Consider the following 17270-nt stretch of genomic DNA (forward strand, 5'->3'; position numbering starts at 1 on the left):
GTCCTTTCTTTGTCAGGTTTAAAAAGCTGACAGATGTACAGAATAACTACCTGCTGATGTTTATGTCTTCCACGCGATGGGTGGCCTTGAGACTGGAGCTCATGACCAACCTGGTGACCTTGGTGGTAGCCCTGTTTTTGGTTTTTGGCCTTTCCTCTGTCCCCCATTCCTATAAAGCCATGGCTTTCAGCCTCGTCCTGCAGGTAAGGGATGGACTATCAGACAGCAGGGGGCCAGGGAGGAGGCTGGTGGTGGTCTGTGGCCTGTGGGCAGACTTGGGGGTCTGTGGGACTTTGATTACACCTTGGGTTTTGGCCATTTGTGACCTTATGAACTGGATGCTTGGCTTTCTGAATCTGCAGCTTTGTTCTGTTTCCTTGTCACTTCCGAACTGGGAAGCCTACATTGAAAGGTATTTAACAGAATCAGAATATTGGGATTGAAGAGAAGCCCAGAGACAGCAGAGTCCAACCTTCCTATTATGTAAATGGGGAAACTGAGGCTCAGAGAGGGGAAGGAGTTGTCTGAACACACAGAGCTTTAGAAGCAGAGCCAGGGAAGACCCTGGACCTCTTGGTTTCCTGTGGTGTCTTTTTTACTTTACTGTACATACCCTGAGTCAGTTGTCACTTTTCTGAGGTACCTGGGGAGGCTATTTAAAATGTAGGTTTCCCAGTTCTCCTCTGGGGCAGGCCTGTGAGGCTTCAAAGTGCATAGACTTGAACCCGAATGCTCGGCCCAGCCTGGTAGGCTGATTCAGCTGGGCTCATGGAGCTGACAGGAGGGCCACACTCCAGAGCACAGAGGAGCGATTCAGAGTCAGGTCCTGGTTGGGTGGGGTCTTGGAATCTGATTTTTAAAATGGGTTCTTGAGGGGACCCTGGTGTAGAAGCTTTTCATGTCTCATGGCCTGAATTCTTCCATGCCCAGGATCAGGGCCAAGGCTTATGTCCACAAAGTCCTGGGGAAGGGCTCTCCCCAGAGGGCTGTGAGGCTAGTTAGGAAACTCAGTAAACCGTGGGTGCACAGTTCCATTGGCACCCTCTCCCACAGGGGTAGTCGTTAACCATCCTCTCTCATTCTTTCTCTCTAACTGGGCTTGGGTCTTGTGTGCCCCCTGCTGAGGCATCCTTTTGGGTGCAGAGGGGCTCCTTCCTGCTCCTTGTTGAACCCTGTGGCAGACACACATGAGTGCTGTGCTCACATGGCCAGGCCTGTGTGCAGACTCTTCTGAGGGTGCACAGGCCATGCCGGTGGCTGTGTGGTGCGCATGCCCACAGACAGCCGCCCCAGGCCTTAAGTGGGCAGCTGGGGAGCTTGCACTGAGCCCATGCCCTGCTGGACACTTGCTATGCTTCTTCCATTGAACTGTCACCACATTCCATGAGATGCGGCCAAGTGGTTAAGAACATGTGGCTTGGAAGCTGCAGGTTCTCAACAGGCTCTGTTCATTATCATCTATGTGACTTTGGGGAAATCTGTTACCCTCCTTATTCCTTTTATGAAAGGGAGATAATAAAAGTTCTGGAATCATAGACTTGTAAGGAATATATGTAAACTCAAGGGTTCATACGTGTTAAAACCTTGGCCCAGAATAAACGCTGGATAAACGTTCCCTATTATGGTTCCCAGCTTACAGATAAGAAGCTACAGTTTCCAGAGTTAATTTGCCTGTGTTCCCACAGCAGCTGAGAGACAGGTTTGTCCATGGTGGGACACACTCTTCTCTCTCTCATTTTTTCTGACACACAAATATATAAACACACACCTGCACACACATGAACACATGTGCATGTGGCCCACTGCAGAATTACCCTGAGCCTTCCAGAACTCTGGGGAGAGGCCCCACACTGGAGTCCTGGGGGACACGCGTCACTAAGGACAGAGATGCCCCCTGCCTGCTGAACCCTGTGCCTAGGTTATCTAGTGCTGGAGCAAAGAGTGGGTGGAGGCTTTGCTGTCCCAAGTGCACCATGTATTGGGGTGTTTGCTCAGGGTTGACCAGTTGTCCCACCACAGGACACCAAGGAGAAACTCTGCTAGAGGGCCTGAGGATTTAAGAATGGCCCTAAGTTCATCCTTTCTTCTCAATGTCTGGTGTTCTGTTTGAGTGTCTAATTTCTATGCTGGGTAACAACTTCTCAGCCCACCTGCCTTGCCCATCCCTGAACCCCTTCCCATCCACTTTCTTCAGTTTAGCTGCTCAGTCATGTCTGACTCTTTGAGACCCCATGGACTGTAGCCTGCCAGGGTCCTCTATCAATGGAGGTTCTCCAGGCAAGGATACTGGAGTGGGTTGCCATGCCTTCCTCCAGGGGATTTTCCCAGCCCAGGGATCAAACCCAGGTCTCCATCATTGCAGGAGGATTCTTCACCATCTGAGCCAGAAGGGAAGCCCAAGAATACTAGAATGGGTAGCCTCTCCCTTCTCCAGGGGAACTTCCTGACCTAGGAATTGGACTGGGGTCTCCTGCATTGCAGGTGAATTCTTTACCAGCTGAACTACCCCCACTCCAGAGTGATCTTTAATTCTGGTTTTCCTCATGTCATAACCTTGGTTAGACCCTCTAGAGACTCTTTGTCTCGTTATGCACTAAACCTAAGCCATCCACCTACATTCCAGGCCCTTACATCTGGCCCTAGTCCCCACACACACTCTGTCCTCTGATCAGACTTTGACTTCTGCATGTACTCTGGAGGAAATTCAGGCTTCGGGAGGCAGGTATCACACACAATGTTGCTTTGTAGCCTTGAGAGATTTCTTAGTAAATATTAGAGATACTTTTGGTTACAAGCCAAAACAAGTCATATAACCAATTCAAAATGGCCTTAGCAATCTGGGAACTTATTATCTGATGTGACCAGAAGGCTGAGGTAGGGCTGTCCTCTGTTGGCAAATTTACTGGCTTATCATGAACCCATGATCTTTAATTTTTCTGCTCTGGCATCCGCAGTCTGACTTTATCCTCAGGATTGTCTACTCAAGTTCACGGAATGGCTGCTGCAGCCCCAAACAACTCATCCTCATCCAGAAACTGCTAAAGACTGGAGAGGAGATAACTTTTTCCATGTGCCCCCTTGTAAGAACAAGGAGTTGTTTCCTAGAATACTCACATCTGAGTTTTCCTTGTGCTTCGTTGGCCAGAATTGTGTCATGGCTCACTGCTAGGGCTTCCCTGGTGGCTCAGAGGGTAAAGCGTCTGCCTGCAATGAGGGAGACGGGGGCTAGATCCCTGGGTCAGGAAGATCCCCTGGAGAAGGAAGTGGCACCCCACTCCAGTACTCTTGCCTGGAAAATCCCATAGACTGAGAAGCCTGGTAGGCTACAGTTCATGGTGTCGCAAAGAGTCGGACACGACTGAGTGACTTCACGTCACTGCTAAACCAGTCATTGGCAAGAGGATAGGGGTTAATATGATTGGTTTGAAGTAACCAAGCCTCCCTGGAATTCCAGGCTGCCAGACACCTGAACATAACAGAAGCTGTGTCAGCAAGGAACGAAGATGGGACTGGCTGTTGATAGGCAGTCAGTCAACTGTGCCTGATATCCTTTCCCAGCTCAGTGTCATTTCATGATGGTGGCCTCTTCTCTGACTTCTACAGGTTTTCCCTCCCTGGTCTCCTTAGCCCATACATACCCTTTGCTTTATCCACAGTCACATGGCCTGAGGAGCCCTGAATGGATGATGCCACTTTACTACTGTCAAGACTGTCCCCCTACTATGAACACCTGTCTCCATCCATGTTTAGCTGGCTAAATCCCACCTCTCCTTAAAAAGGTGCCTCCAGTGCCACCCCCTCCAGGAAGCCTACCCAGCAGCCCTTGTCTGGTGACTGTCCTGTGGCCATGACGGAGCTGAGTGCTTCCTCTATCATGCCGCCTTCTCGATTGACCTGTCTTTCTCCCCATTCTACTGGGTGCTCCTTGAGGGCAGGGACTGGGTCTGCTGCACTTTAAGCATGGAGCCTGGCCCAGCACCTCCATCAGAGTTTGTTGATTGACTGTATAAGGGAGTTGTTGCCTGGCACCTTCTGCATGGCCTGAGGGGTGCAGAGCATCAAAACTGGGGCCCCCATCCCAGCTCTGCCGCTGGCTTCTGGGTGATTCTGTGTGTATCACTTCCTCTCTCTGGGCCTCTGTATCCTCATCTGTGGTGCCTCCAATTCCTAAGAATTCCTGAGGCTCCTCTTAGTCTGGTTTTTCCTGAAGGCAGAGCCTGAGACAAGGACTCGGATGCAGGTAGATTATTTGTGAGATGCTGTCTAGAAAGGACCCAGGAGCAGGAGCATGTGACAGGGGAGGAGGAATTGCACTGCAAGAGTGTCATCGAGAGTCACTGCTCCATCAGCAACTAACAGGATTGTCCCTGAAGGCCAAGAGATAGGAGAGTTTATCTAATGGCTCCTTTCCCCACTAGGAGAGGGCTGCTCCCAAGGGCCGTAACTCCCATGTTTCTGGGCTGCACTTGGGCTGAGTGGGCTCCTGTAGTATGGACAAAGGTTTTGAACATAAAGCAAAGGGCACCTGAGGTGAAACAGGCTTGGTGGGATTCTCTCCTACAGCTGCCCACCACAGCTGCAGCCACACTCAGACGTAGCTCAGTGGGGCACCAGAGATACCTGCTCCTTCCCTTTAAGGGAAGTTGTCTTGGTTTGAGGAGCTACTCAGGACGAATGGCAATTTCCCACCTTTGGAAGTGGTGAGAACCTGAGGTCACCCCTACAGCCTGCTACTCAGATACTTCTCCTTTGTTCCAGCTGGCGTCCAACTTCCAGGCCAGTGTCCGGATTGGTTCAGAGGCAGAGGCATGCTTGACAGCTGTGGAGAGGATACTGCAGTACATGAAGGTGGGACACAGATCTGGCTTTGTGCAGGGAGATGTGGAAGTCTCACGTCCAGCCTTTGCAAGCCCCAGCACCTCAAGGGCCCTGAGATTTTCCCAGGAGGCAACTGGCTTCTGGTCCTTCCCCTTCAGCTCCCCCAGAAGGATATATATCATCTCTCAGAAGCTCTTCCACACTCATCAGCTCTTTTTGACCATATCCCTCATGGCACTCTTGGATATAGATGGAATGATCTGCCCTTTTTAGAAGAGAGAGGTTTGCTCAAATATAATAATGATGATAACAATAATAATTGTTATTAATATGGCTTCTATTTACGTCATAGTACTTAAGAATCCAGATGTGGAAACAGATCACCTGGGTTCAGGTCTAAGCTTTGCTCCTTGAGTCAGCTGTGTAGCCTTGTGACTTATTCAGCCTCTCAGCTCCCCATCAATGAAATGAGACAGATCGCAGTATCTGTGTCATTGGGTTATTACAAAAATTAGATCACATCCTATGTAAATCACTTAACGCAGTGCCTGGCCCATAGTAAAGGCTCAGTATAATGATATCTAGATTGTTTCATTGAAACATCTAACATGTTTCATGTTTCAAAACAACTTAATATGGTTAGCTGAATTATTATCCCAATATCCAGAGGAGGAATCTTTCCTCCCAATCCAGCCACCTTGCTCAATGCAGAGTTGTGGGCTTAGAGTCAGGCAGCCCTGGGTTTGAGTCCCCATCAGCTGTGTGATCTTAACATGTCATCCGACCTGTGTGAGCCTCTATTTCCTTGCCTGTGAAATCATTTAAAATTGCCTACCTCCTAGGATAGGAATAGAAAGAAATTGTCTGCCCAAGGGCTCTGAGCTCTAAAACACAACTAACAGGAGTGAGCTAACCCTGCTATCCTGGTTATCATTATTCCAGATTCTGTGTCTTTAGAGCCTCACACAATAAATTAGAGTTTTCTATGTTAATAACATGGGAACTACCAATATGGTTTCTCACTCTTTGGGGATAAAATCATGTGCATTTCAGGTGATTGGGGGTGGGATGCTCCTCTGATCACATGGTGGTGGCTCAACCCTGATTCAAGGGCAGGCTGGGATGGTTCACACACTCAACAGCTAGAGGCCAGTGGGTCAGCAGGGGATGGGCAGAGATGGATAATCATTGATTTATTTTTCTCTGTTTGAAAACGAGACGTGTGTCCCTGAGGCTCCTTTACACATAGAAGGCGCAAGCTGTCCTCGTGGGTGGCCACAACATGGGGAAATCACGTTCCAGGATTACCAGATGAAATACAGAGACAACACGCCCATTGTCCTCAACGGCCTCAGCCTGACGATTCACAGCCAGGAAGTGGTGGGCATTGTGGGAAGGACAGGCTCTGGTGAGCTCAGGGTCCAGGGCATGCCCTGTCTTCAACATTGGATTTGGGTGTCAGACTTGTCTTCAGACATGTGGTGACTCAGTGACCCTACAAATAGTTACTGGGGACTCATTTTGTGCTAGAAGAACAAAACCCATAGTCACTGCTGTCATGGGATCCCAGTGGAGGCGACAGATGTTGACAGGTCATCAAATAAGGAATGAGGAAGATAATTGCCTTGGTGGTGAAGGCCCTGGGGAAGGAGAGGGGTGATGTTAACAGAGCCACGGAGTTGTTGGGCCCTTGAACTACAGTAGTCTGCACTCTGAGGCCAATGTTTGCGATGGAAGGGTGAACAGGGTGCAGGAACGAGTGCTTCCTGCAGGGGGCGTGCAGAGCTCTGCAAGGGCGAAGACCAGCTTGCGTGGGCTTCCCTGGTGGCTCAGATGGTAAAGAATCTGCCTGCAGTGCAGGGGACCCAGGTTTGATCCCTGGATCTGGAAGATCCCCTGGAGAAGGAAATGGCAGCCAACTCCAGTGTTCTTGCCCAAAGAATCTCATGGACAGAGGATCTTGGTGGGCTACACAGTCCATGGGCTCACAAAGAGTTGGACAGGACTGAGTGACTAACACTTTCCTTCTCCCCTCCCCCTCTCAGTCAGTTCAGTTCAGTCGCTCATTCGTGTCCGACTCTTTGCGACCCCATGAATTGCAGCACGCCAGGCCTCCCTGTCCATCACCAACTCCCGGAGTTCGCTCAAACTCACGTCCATCGAGTCGGTGATGCCATCCAGCCATCTCATCCTCTGTCGTCCCCTTCTCCTCCTGCCCCCAATCCCTCCCAGCATCAGAGTCTTTTCCAATGAGTCAGCTCTTCGCATGAGGTGGCCAAAGTACTGGAGTTTCAGCTTTAGCATCATTTCTTCCAAAGAACACCCAGGGCTGATCTCCTTCAGAATGGACTGGTTGGATCTCCTTGCAGGCCAAGGGACTCTCAAGAGTCTTCTCCAACACCACAGTTCAAAAGCATCAATTCTTCAGTGCTCAGCTTTCTTCACAGTCCAACTCTCACATCCATACGTGACCACTGGAAAAACCATAGCCTTGACTAGACGGACCTTTGTTGGCAAAGCAATGTCTCTGCTTTTCAATATGCTATCTAGGTTGGTCATAACTTTTCTTCCAAGGAGTACCTCTTTTTCCACCTGCTTCTCCCCACTTCCTTTCTCCTGGCTGACCTCTTCCTTCTCTTCCTCTCATCACTTTTGGGAGATCTGACCCAAGGTTATTCACCCCTTTCCACTTTTTGCCTTGTTCGGATCCCAGCCTTGGGCTCCAGGGGCTGCCTCCTCCAGGCAGCCCCCCAGGATGACAGGAGCCTCCCAAGTCTCTGTTTCCTCAGGCTCCTGCAGGCCTTGTACTGCTGCAAAGTGAAGAGCTCCCAGCTGTATTCTTTCATGTGCTTCTCCCTTTCCGTTTCTCCCCTGCAGCTGGGCTGAGAGGGCTGGGTCTGATGTAGAGCTGCTCTCAAGTAGTGATGGTCCAATTGACTGAATTCATCCAGTAGGTATTTAGTGAGCACTTACTGTATGCCAGGCCTGGAAACACAAAGGTGAACAAGACACATGGCTGCCCCTCACACGGACCTTACCTTTTACAGCAGAGGTTGGAAACTCAAATGTACGTGATGGGCCTGGGGTGTGAGGAAACGAGGGTGGGGAGGGCAGCGCATTGAACTTGAATACTGTTCTCTCTCAAGGAAGCAGCTATGCTTGGCTCTAGCTGCCTGTTGCCTGAGGGGATATGGGCCCAGTGTTGCCCATTTTACTGACTCTCAAGAGAATCATGCAGTTTGAGCTTTTGTATACTGGGTCTTTGGATTTTTTTTTTTTAATGCTGGCAAAGAATTAAAAAAGCAGCAATAACATCGTGTGTGTGAAACAAAACTTATGTGTGGGCTGGATTTACCCAGGGCTCCATTCACGCCCTCTGACTGAGGCAGTAAGAGCTGTTCATGGTTTTGGGCACCCCTTGGGGTGGGGACTGGAGACTCCAAGCCTCTTCTGCCCTCTCTGGTTCATGATGACAAGGAGTGGGTCATGGGGAGGGGAGTCTGGGGTGGACACCAGGTCTGACCTGTGCTGCCCCTCCTGCAGACTCAGGAGACAGAGCCCCACTTATTCTTGCCCTGCAGGGAAGTCCTCCTTGGGGGTGGCTCTTTTCCGCCTGGTGGAACCAGCCGGTGGCCGTATCCTCATCGACGGCGTGGACATCTGTAGCCTCAGCCTGGAGGACCTGCGGTCCAAGTTCTCAGTTATCCCTCAAGATCCAGTCCTGCTGTCGGGGACCATCAGGTGAGCGCTGGGCTGAGGCAGCCTGAGCAGAGGACAGTCTCCCAGCAGGAGTCACTGAGTGGATCCCTAGGGATGGGCTGCCACTCATCACCTATGGCCAGAGTCCCAATTTCTGGGCCTCTGCTCTCTCCTTGGTGGGAGAAGAGATGTCCTTGATGAATGAATGAGGTCTGGATACACACAAGAACACTTCAATCAAAAGGCCTAAACAAAAGGCCTAATTTTAATTTTTAAAAACCCTAATGGGATTGGTCAGATTTCATATCACTATCAGTGTTTGCTCTGTGGTTGACCACATATTTCCATGTCTGGATGTGGTTTATTCTCTTCTGTCTCCCTCTGGATAAGGCCAACAGGGGTGTTTAAGCTCGATGTTTGCAATCCAGGCAGTCCCGTCAGTGAGGCAGATGGAACTGGGTCTCTGGCCTCCTCGCCACACTTTCTGTTTCTTCTGAAGGCAACTTGGGGATTAAGCATCATCCAGGTTACTGCCGGTGCTTGTTAGTGCTTCTTAGCCGCGTGGGAGTCCACGGTACGGAGTCTGAGGAAGGATGAGGCATGAAAATGAAGCTGGGTGCCTCACATACAGGGATATCTAAGGGCATTTATCTTCTTAGAGGCAAGAGGATAGACTAACCACAGAGCTTCAGTCATCCATTTATTTATTTACCCATCATTCATTCATTCCTTCATCCTTTCATCCACTTAACTTGCCTTTTCTGAGCCTCTGCCAGGTCGACATTGTGCTAGGGACTGGGGACACTTGGATGAATGATCAGTGCCCTTCTTCCCCTCAGAAGTTCACATTCAAGGGTGCGGGGAGTTGTAGACATGTAAGACCTGTCAAGTTATAATATTAATACAAGGATGTAATTTGCTAGATCAGAGATATAAACCCAGTGCTAAGGGAACCTAAAAGGAGGACAAATAACTCTGCCTGGGGGAATTCAGAAAGCTTTCCAGAGAAGCAGGGGAGGCCTTTGAGTAGGGTCTTGAAGGCTAAGTAGAAGACTGCACGGCAGAAAAAAGGAGGAAAGCCTTTCCAAGGAGAGTGCGTACTGTATGCACAGAGAACATTGTACCAATTGTGTTGTTTTAGAGGAATGAGATAAAATTTAGTGATAGATTTCTGTGTTAAGGTAGAAGTTGGCCCGAATCTATCGTGCCTTGATATAGGAGTAGTAGAAACATGAATTAATATTTATTGAACATTTAAATGTGCCAGCCCTATGCTTTAATGTTCTGGGTCATTGCAGTGTCAGAGCAACTCTGTGAGGTGGGCACTATTACTTTCTACAAACTGAACTTAGGATAGTGACTTATTGAAGGAGACACACACACAAAAGGTAGAGATGAGATACAACTCCAGATACTATCGCCCTACCGAGTCATAGTACCTCCCCTCCCCCCACACTGCTTGCAGCAGAAAGTGTGCACCGGCGGACAGGAGACCTGGGTTCCCTGCCTTTCGAGGTTCTGTCTAACTCTGAGTATCTTGATGCCAGCCTGTCTCTCTGACGTGTGGTATGAGCTTGAACAAGCCACTTAACACTGATAAGTCATAATTTTCTCATCAATAAAAGAGATCCGTCTCATGAGGAAGAGGATGTCAATGAACCCATCTGTAAAAATGCTTTGGCAATTGCCAAATATTAAGCAAATAGGGCATTCTATCTTCTGCCTCTTCAATCTAGCCATACACACAGAATGTATGTTGAACTGGGGGGAAAAAAAAACAGCGGTTAAGACAGTTTTCAACTGGGACTGAGTGGCTGCATAACAAGGATGTGTTTATAATGTTTCCTATGCCAAATGCCAGGGCAAACCTTAATGGGTATAAAGTCCAATTAGATCCAAATATGATGTTAGTTGCCTGGATGATCAGTTAGGATTCCTTCTCTGCAAGAGACAGGAAAAAAAAAAAACAACCTTACCACAATGAGATAACACCTTATACCTACTAGACTAGCGATAAGAAAAGAAAAAGGAACATAACAAGCGTTGGTAAGAATGTTGAGAAATTGGAACCCTCAGGAACTATTGGTGAGAACGTAAAATAGCACAGCCACTGTGGAAAACAATTTGGTGGTTCCTCAAAGAGTTAAATGTAGAATTATCATATGATCCACCAAACCTGGTTCTACAGATTTGAAAGAATTAAATTTCAAGAATCAAATCTACAGATTTGAAAGAATTACCACAGAATTGAAAGCAGGGCTTAACAGATACTTGTATAACAGTGCTTATGACCTTATTCACAATAGCCAAAAGGTAGAAACACCCAAATGTCCATTGACAGATGAATGGATGAACAAAATGTGACCTATACAAACTGTGGTATATCATTCAATCAGAAACAAATGAAAAATTGATACATGATACAACATGGATGGATCTTGAAAGCATTATGCTAAGTGAAGTAAGCCAGATGCAGGATGCTTCAGTCGTGTCCTACTCTTTGTGACCCTATGGACTGAAGCCTGCCAGGCTCCTCTGTCCATGCGATTCTCCAGGCAAGAATACTGGAGTGGGTTGCCGTGCCCTCCTCCAGGGGATCTTTCCCAACCCGTGGGATCGAACTGAGTCTATGATGTCTACCTGTATTGGCAGGCAGGTTCTTTACCACTAATGCCACCTGGGAAGCTCCAAATATTGTATATTTCCATGTAAATGAGATACCAGGAATAGGCAAACCTGTAGAAACAGAAAGTAGAAAAGAGGTTACCAGGGGATAAGGGAGGAAGGGGAGGGAGAACGTTCAATCGGCAGAGTTTTTATTGGTGTTGATGAGTTTTAGTGGTTGTTACCTGACATTGTAAATGTGTTGAACGCCACTAAATTGTACAGTTACAGTTAAAATGATAAATATTATGTTATGTATATGCTAACACACACTGAGACGCGCACACACACCCCAGATGGCTTAAGCTAAAAGAACCTCTTGAATCACAAAACAGGAAAGCCAAGGTTGATTCAAAGGACCAATATCCCCTTCAGTCTGCCTTGGCTTCATCCTTGGGCTCCACTGTGGGCCGTGGGGGCTCCATGTCTCCTCTTCCTGAGGCAAGATGGTTGTAGCCTCATTTGTGCAGTTGGTGAGAAAGTACAAACCCTTTTTCTGGTGATTGTTGTCTAGGTCCTGAGATACATTCTGATTGGTTACCTTCCCCACCCCTCAGCCAATTGCTGCGGCCAGGGGTTACCACCTTCTGGTTTGCTTCCACCCGAGTCTGCTCCACCTGGACCACACAGGCTTGATGGCTAGGAAGGAGGTGGCCCCCAAACAAGACTTGGGAGCTGCTGCCTGCAGAAGGAAGAGGTACTGGGAAGGTACAAGGAAGACCACTTGTGGGAGTTTGATGAGTTTCTCTGGATCCAATAATCCAGCTCTAACCATCCTGACTACCCTGGTGGCTCCGATGGCAAGAAGTCTGCCTGCAATGCAATACACCTGGGTTCAATCCCTGGGTCCGGAAGATCCCCCAAAGATGGAAATGGCAACCTACTCCAGTATTCTAGACTGGAAAATTCCACCGACAGAGGAGCCTGGTGGGCCTACAGGCCATGGGATCCCAAAGAGTTGGACACAACTGAGCAAGTTTCACTTACTCAACCATCCTCGGTCACGTGCTCTGTGGGGTGCAGACGACTCAATGGGCAAGTGTGCTTCTTGAACACTTCTCTTTCTCTCCTGAGGCAGATTCAACCTGGACCCTTTTCACCGCTGCACAGACGAGCAGATCTGGGATGCCTTGAAGAGGACGTTCCTGAACAAGACGGTAAGCGTGAGGCTGAATTCTCAGTCCTGCTGGTCCTCCAGGCTCCTCTGGTGCGGTGTGCCAGACGCTGCGTGGATTAAATCATCTCACGGGAATGAGATGGTTTGAGATCCCTAGATAAGGGCTGATGATGCCAGTAGTAAGCCAGGCATTTACCAGCTCAGGGCAAGGCGGGTACAGCTTTGTCTTTCTGGTGCTTACAGTCAGGAAACTCAGATGGGACCAGTGCTGTGTAGGTAGTGATGAGAACTGCAAACACCGCAGTGGGTGGCCAGCCAGGGCCTCTGTAGAGACACACATTTGACAGACCAAATGCTGAGGGGGCAGCTGGGCACAGATCCTTGAGAGAACATTCCATGTTTAAAAACTAGCAGGTGCAAAGACCTTGTGAGGGGAACTGGACGGGCAGAGCTGGGGACGAGAAAGGTCAGTGTCTGGAGTGTGGAGACAGGGGCGGGGAGGGCTTGTCACAGACAGGACAGGACAGGAGAGGTACGAGGGGGTCAGTTTTAGAACTCATTCCACTGTGGCTCACGGGCGTCTTCCTCGATATCACAGATCTCAAAGTTGCCACAAGGCTTGCAAGCAGAAGTTACGGAAAATGGCTCGAACTTCTCCGTGGGGGAGCGGCAGCTGCTCTGCATTGCCCGGGCCCTCCTCCGCAGCTCCAAGGTGAGAGCTGTGGGGCACGTGAGGGGTCTGGGGGATGCCCAGCTTGGGAAACACACTGCTGTTTCTCCCTCAGCACCTGGGACTCTGGGCTCCACCCTGGGTTCTGTCCACAAATCCACAAAGGGCTTGATGGTAACTTTCTGCCATTCTGGGCAACCCTGCCTATGGAAGGGGGGCCTCTCTGCCCACGTACTCCGCACCCTGGCACCCCAACCTAGACTTGAAACGTCCTTGCCACAACCAAGCCCCAATGCACGCCTCCTGCACAAGCCACAAGGCTAGAGATAAATTCACTCAAAGTCGCCTACTGTGCTTTCCTTTTAAAACTTGGGGGCAGGACATTCCCTCATCTTTATTAGATGTGAGAATCAGATGACACCTGTTCAGGAGCAAAAGAACATTTTTTTCTTAAAGTTTCATCCATCCAACAGTGTTTCTTCAGTTCAGTTCAGTTCAGTCACTCAGTCGTGTCCGACTCTTTGCGACCCCATGGACCGCAGCACGCCAGACCTCCCTGTCCATCACCAATTCCCAGAGTTCACTCAAACTCACATCCATCGAGTCGGTGATGCCATCCAGCCATCTCATCCTCTGTCGTCCCCTTCTCCTCCCACCTTCAATGTTTCCCAGCATCAGGCTCTTTTCAAATGAGTCAGCTCTTCGCATCAGGTGGCCAAAGCATTTGAGTTTCAGCTTTAGCACCAGTCCTTCCAATGAACACCCAGGACTGGTCTCCTTGAGAATGGACTGGTTGGATCTCCTTGCAGGCCAAGGGACTCTCAAGAGTCTTCTCCAACACCACAGTTCAAAAGCATCAATTCTTCGGCCCTCAGCCTTCTTCACAGTCCAACTCCCACATCCATACATGACCACAGGAAAAGCCATAGCCTTGACTAGACAGACCTTTGTTGGTTTAAAATTTTCCAAATATTTCAGATACTACAGGGGCTACTTAGGAGCCAACTTTCCCTCACAAGTGAGGCGCTGTACACACACACACCCACACCTCCACACTCACACAGGTATACATACTTGCACACACAGGCACATGCAATGCACAACACGGTCAGTTAATGAGCAGTGCAAAAATTGTTGGTGCGACAGTCAGAGCTGAGGGGAAGAGCAGACAGAGCTCCGTGGGGCCTGGAGCAGGGAGGTTTCAGAGGAGGAAGCACTTTCCCGTCTTGCTAAGAGAGAGGGGTGACAGGCCTGGCAATGTGTAGGTAACATTTTCTTAACCCCTCAGTTCCGTATTTCAGTTACTGAGCTGCTTGGTGTGAAGGCTGCTTTCTCTATCTAGATTGTTTTCCAAGTTTGCGTCATGACTTTATGATTTTTGTCATATCTGTGTACCACCTAGCCTGTGATTTACTTGTGATGCCTTGTCTTGTGAAGGAGCAAAAATCACACTTTCTATGCCAATTAAATTCTTCCAATGCATATTTTTTTTTAACTTTTTTATTTTGTGTTGGGGTATAGCCGATTAACAATGTTGTGATCGTTTCAGGCCAATAACAAAGGAACTCAGCCATACATATACATGTATCCATTCTCCCCCAAACTCCCCTCCCATCCAGGCTCATAACATTGAGCAGAGTTCCCTTTGCTACACAATAGGACCTTGTTGTTTATCCATTTTAAATATAGCTGTGTGTACATGTCCATCCCCAACCCTCTAACTATCCCTTCTCCCCTTTCTTCCTCCCCCTGAAACTGAAAGTTTGTTCTCTATGTCTGCTAGTCTCTTTCTGTTTTGTAAGTTCATTTGTATCATTTCTTTTTAGATCCTACATATAAGGGATGTCATATTTCTCTTTCTCTGTCTTACTTCACTCAATATGACAATCTCTAGGGCCATCCATGTTGCTGCAAATGGCATCTGATGCATATTGTTAATGAAAGAAATACAAACATGTTAAAGTAAAAAGTGCATTTATCCACATACTAGCTGCACCATCTCTTCTGCCACCCGGGTGTGCTTGGCTGTCCTGAGAGGAACATTGCTCTACGTTAATTCAGGCAAATAGGAAGGCAGTTCATAAAACAGGAAGTTGCTACTGGCACATTTTCACTTTTAAGAACTTAATTTTCTGGTCACTAAAGAAGGTGTCCCTGGTAGTTCAGATTGTAAGGAATCTGCCTGCAATGCAGGAGACCTGGGTTCTATCCCTGGGTTGGGAAGACCCCCTGGAGAAGGAAATGGTAACCCACTTCCAGGATTCTTGCCTGGAGAATTCCATGGACAGAGGAGCCTGGCGGGCTACAGTCCGCGGGGTTGCAAAGAGTCAGACACAACTAAGCTACTAACAGACACAAAGTGTAGTTAGCTCTTGGTTGAGACTTAACATTCTCTTCATAATGTGATGGATAACTTAAAGCTCCAGGTGGGTTTCGAACCAAGTCCAAAGATTTTCCAGCTGAGGTACTAGGCAGACTGGCAGTCACCCCAGGACTAGACCCAGGGTTGAGTCTGAGGAGGCTGCCTTCACTCCTATTTCTTACCTACCAGATCGTCCTTATTGATGAGGCCACAGCCTCCCTCGACTTGGAGACGGACATCCTCATCCAACACGTAATCCGTGAAAGTTTCCGGGGCTGCACAGTGCTGATCATCGCACACCGTGTCACCACCATCCTCAACTGCGACCGCATCCTGGTCATGGGCAACGGGAAGGTGAGGGGACACCCCCAGGCCGCTGGGAGGATGGCGCCCAGGCCTTCGGATCCCTCAGGACCGAGCTCAGCTGCACCCTGCTTCCCTCCCCTTCTCTCTCTGCCTCCCAGGTGGTGGAGTTTGACAAGCCTGAGGTCCTGCAGAGGAAGCCAGGGTCCACCTTCGCAGCCCTGCTGGCAATAGCCAGTAGCTCCATGAGCTGAGGAGGCGGGACTGCGTGGAGGCAGGCGTGGCTGAGCCGGCCGTGGTGCAGTAGTCAGAGCCGGCGGGGAAGACTGCAGCCTGAAGCCTCCTCTGCAGAGATGGCTGCTTCTCTGCAAAGCAGGGCTGGAGTGTGCTCCAAGTGCTGGTGATGGGCGGGAAAAGGACATTGAGGGAGCACAGCCTGGAGTAGGGCACTTGCTGGCTCCCCTGGAGACCACGGAGGAATTTCATAATAATGATAAAGTTTATTACAATTTCTGATTGGTGTTAAGAGTGTTGCAAGTGGTATACTGATTTTGTACAAAAGAAAAAAAAAAAGGAAAAGTCGCACTCTCAGTTCTGCTTTCTCTGTTAGCTGGTATTCATTCAGCTACAGCAAACAGAAACGTTCTTAAGCTTTCTGGTAAAAGGGACGTTATTAGCTCATGTAATGGAAAGTTCCAGAAAAAACTCTGGGTTGAGTGCCAGTATCAAAAGGACATCTGTCGTGTGGGCTCTGCCTTTCTTCACTCAGCCTCACTTTCATTTGTTTGACTTCACTCTCTGGCCTTCTCTCCTCATGGCTGCCAGCCGCCCGAGGCTCACATTCCACCCGCTCCATACTCCCAGTCCTCTTTCTCCAGGGATCCCAGCAAAACTCCAGGACTAAATCACTGGGCCAACTTGAGTTGCTCATCCCTGAACTAGTTATGTGTTAGGCCACTGGAATGCAGTGAGGGGCCAGGCCCAAATTGTATGCCTGTACCCGGGCCTGGGGAGGCGATCAGCTACCCTGAATCACATAAATGGAGAATGGAGAGGGATGCTTCCCCAAAATAAAATTGGGGTGTTATTACTACGTTAGGAAAGAGTGGGCAGCCCCCAAACAGTAGCTGTCTATCCTGTGCTTGCTTACTAATTGGAGCATAGATGGGTGAAATAAAGAGTTAACTTATTATTAATACATATGCCAACTGAAAATAAGATCATTTGTGTCCCCCTACCCCTAATGGTTATGCTGCCGCTAAGTCGCTTCAGTCGTGTCCGACTCTGTGCGACTCCATAGACAGCAGCCCACCAGGCTCCCCCGTCCCTGGGATTCTCCAGGCAAGAACACTGGAGCGGGTTGCCATTTCCTTCTCTAATGCATGAAAGTGAAAAGTGAAAGGGAAGTCGCTCAGTCATGTCCGACTCTTAGCGACCCCATGGACTACAGCCTACCAGGCTCCTCCGTCCATGGGATTTTCCAGGCAAGAGTACTGGAGTGGGGTGCCATTGCCTTCTCCCCTAATGGTTATAGATATATATAAATAGAAAGGGTAATTATTTTCAATTTACTTATAGGGAGACCTCATTGTTTGAGGAGAATATGTTTCAAAGTACTTTCCTTTTGTTTTCAGATT

The 17270-nt window shown here is 48.9% G+C and overlaps 1 protein-coding gene across 1 annotated transcript in view; it reads left to right on the top strand.

The window, feature by feature from the left end:
* ABCC11 (ATP binding cassette subfamily C member 11) overlaps positions 1–16445 on the top strand; it is a 77522-nt gene extending 61077 nt beyond the window's left edge. The window contains exons 22-29 of the mRNA XM_027513688.1: positions 17–203; positions 4759–4848; positions 6037–6226; positions 8400–8559; positions 12260–12338; positions 12897–13010; positions 15520–15684; positions 15795–16445. Coding sequence (XP_027369489.1) covers positions 17–203; positions 4759–4848; positions 6037–6226; positions 8400–8559; positions 12260–12338; positions 12897–13010; positions 15520–15684; positions 15795–15887 — 1078 coding nt within the window. The 3' untranslated portion in view covers positions 15888–16445. The remainder of the gene's footprint in view (positions 1–16; positions 204–4758; positions 4849–6036; positions 6227–8399; positions 8560–12259; positions 12339–12896; positions 13011–15519; positions 15685–15794) is intronic.
* The last annotated feature ends 825 nt before the right edge of the window (positions 16446–17270 follow it).

This window comes from Bos indicus x Bos taurus, chromosome 18 (genome assembly GCF_003369695.1).
Source record: "Bos indicus x Bos taurus breed Angus x Brahman F1 hybrid chromosome 18, Bos_hybrid_MaternalHap_v2.0, whole genome shotgun sequence".
Classification (NCBI taxonomy): domain Eukaryota; kingdom Metazoa; phylum Chordata; class Mammalia; order Artiodactyla; family Bovidae; genus Bos; species Bos indicus x Bos taurus.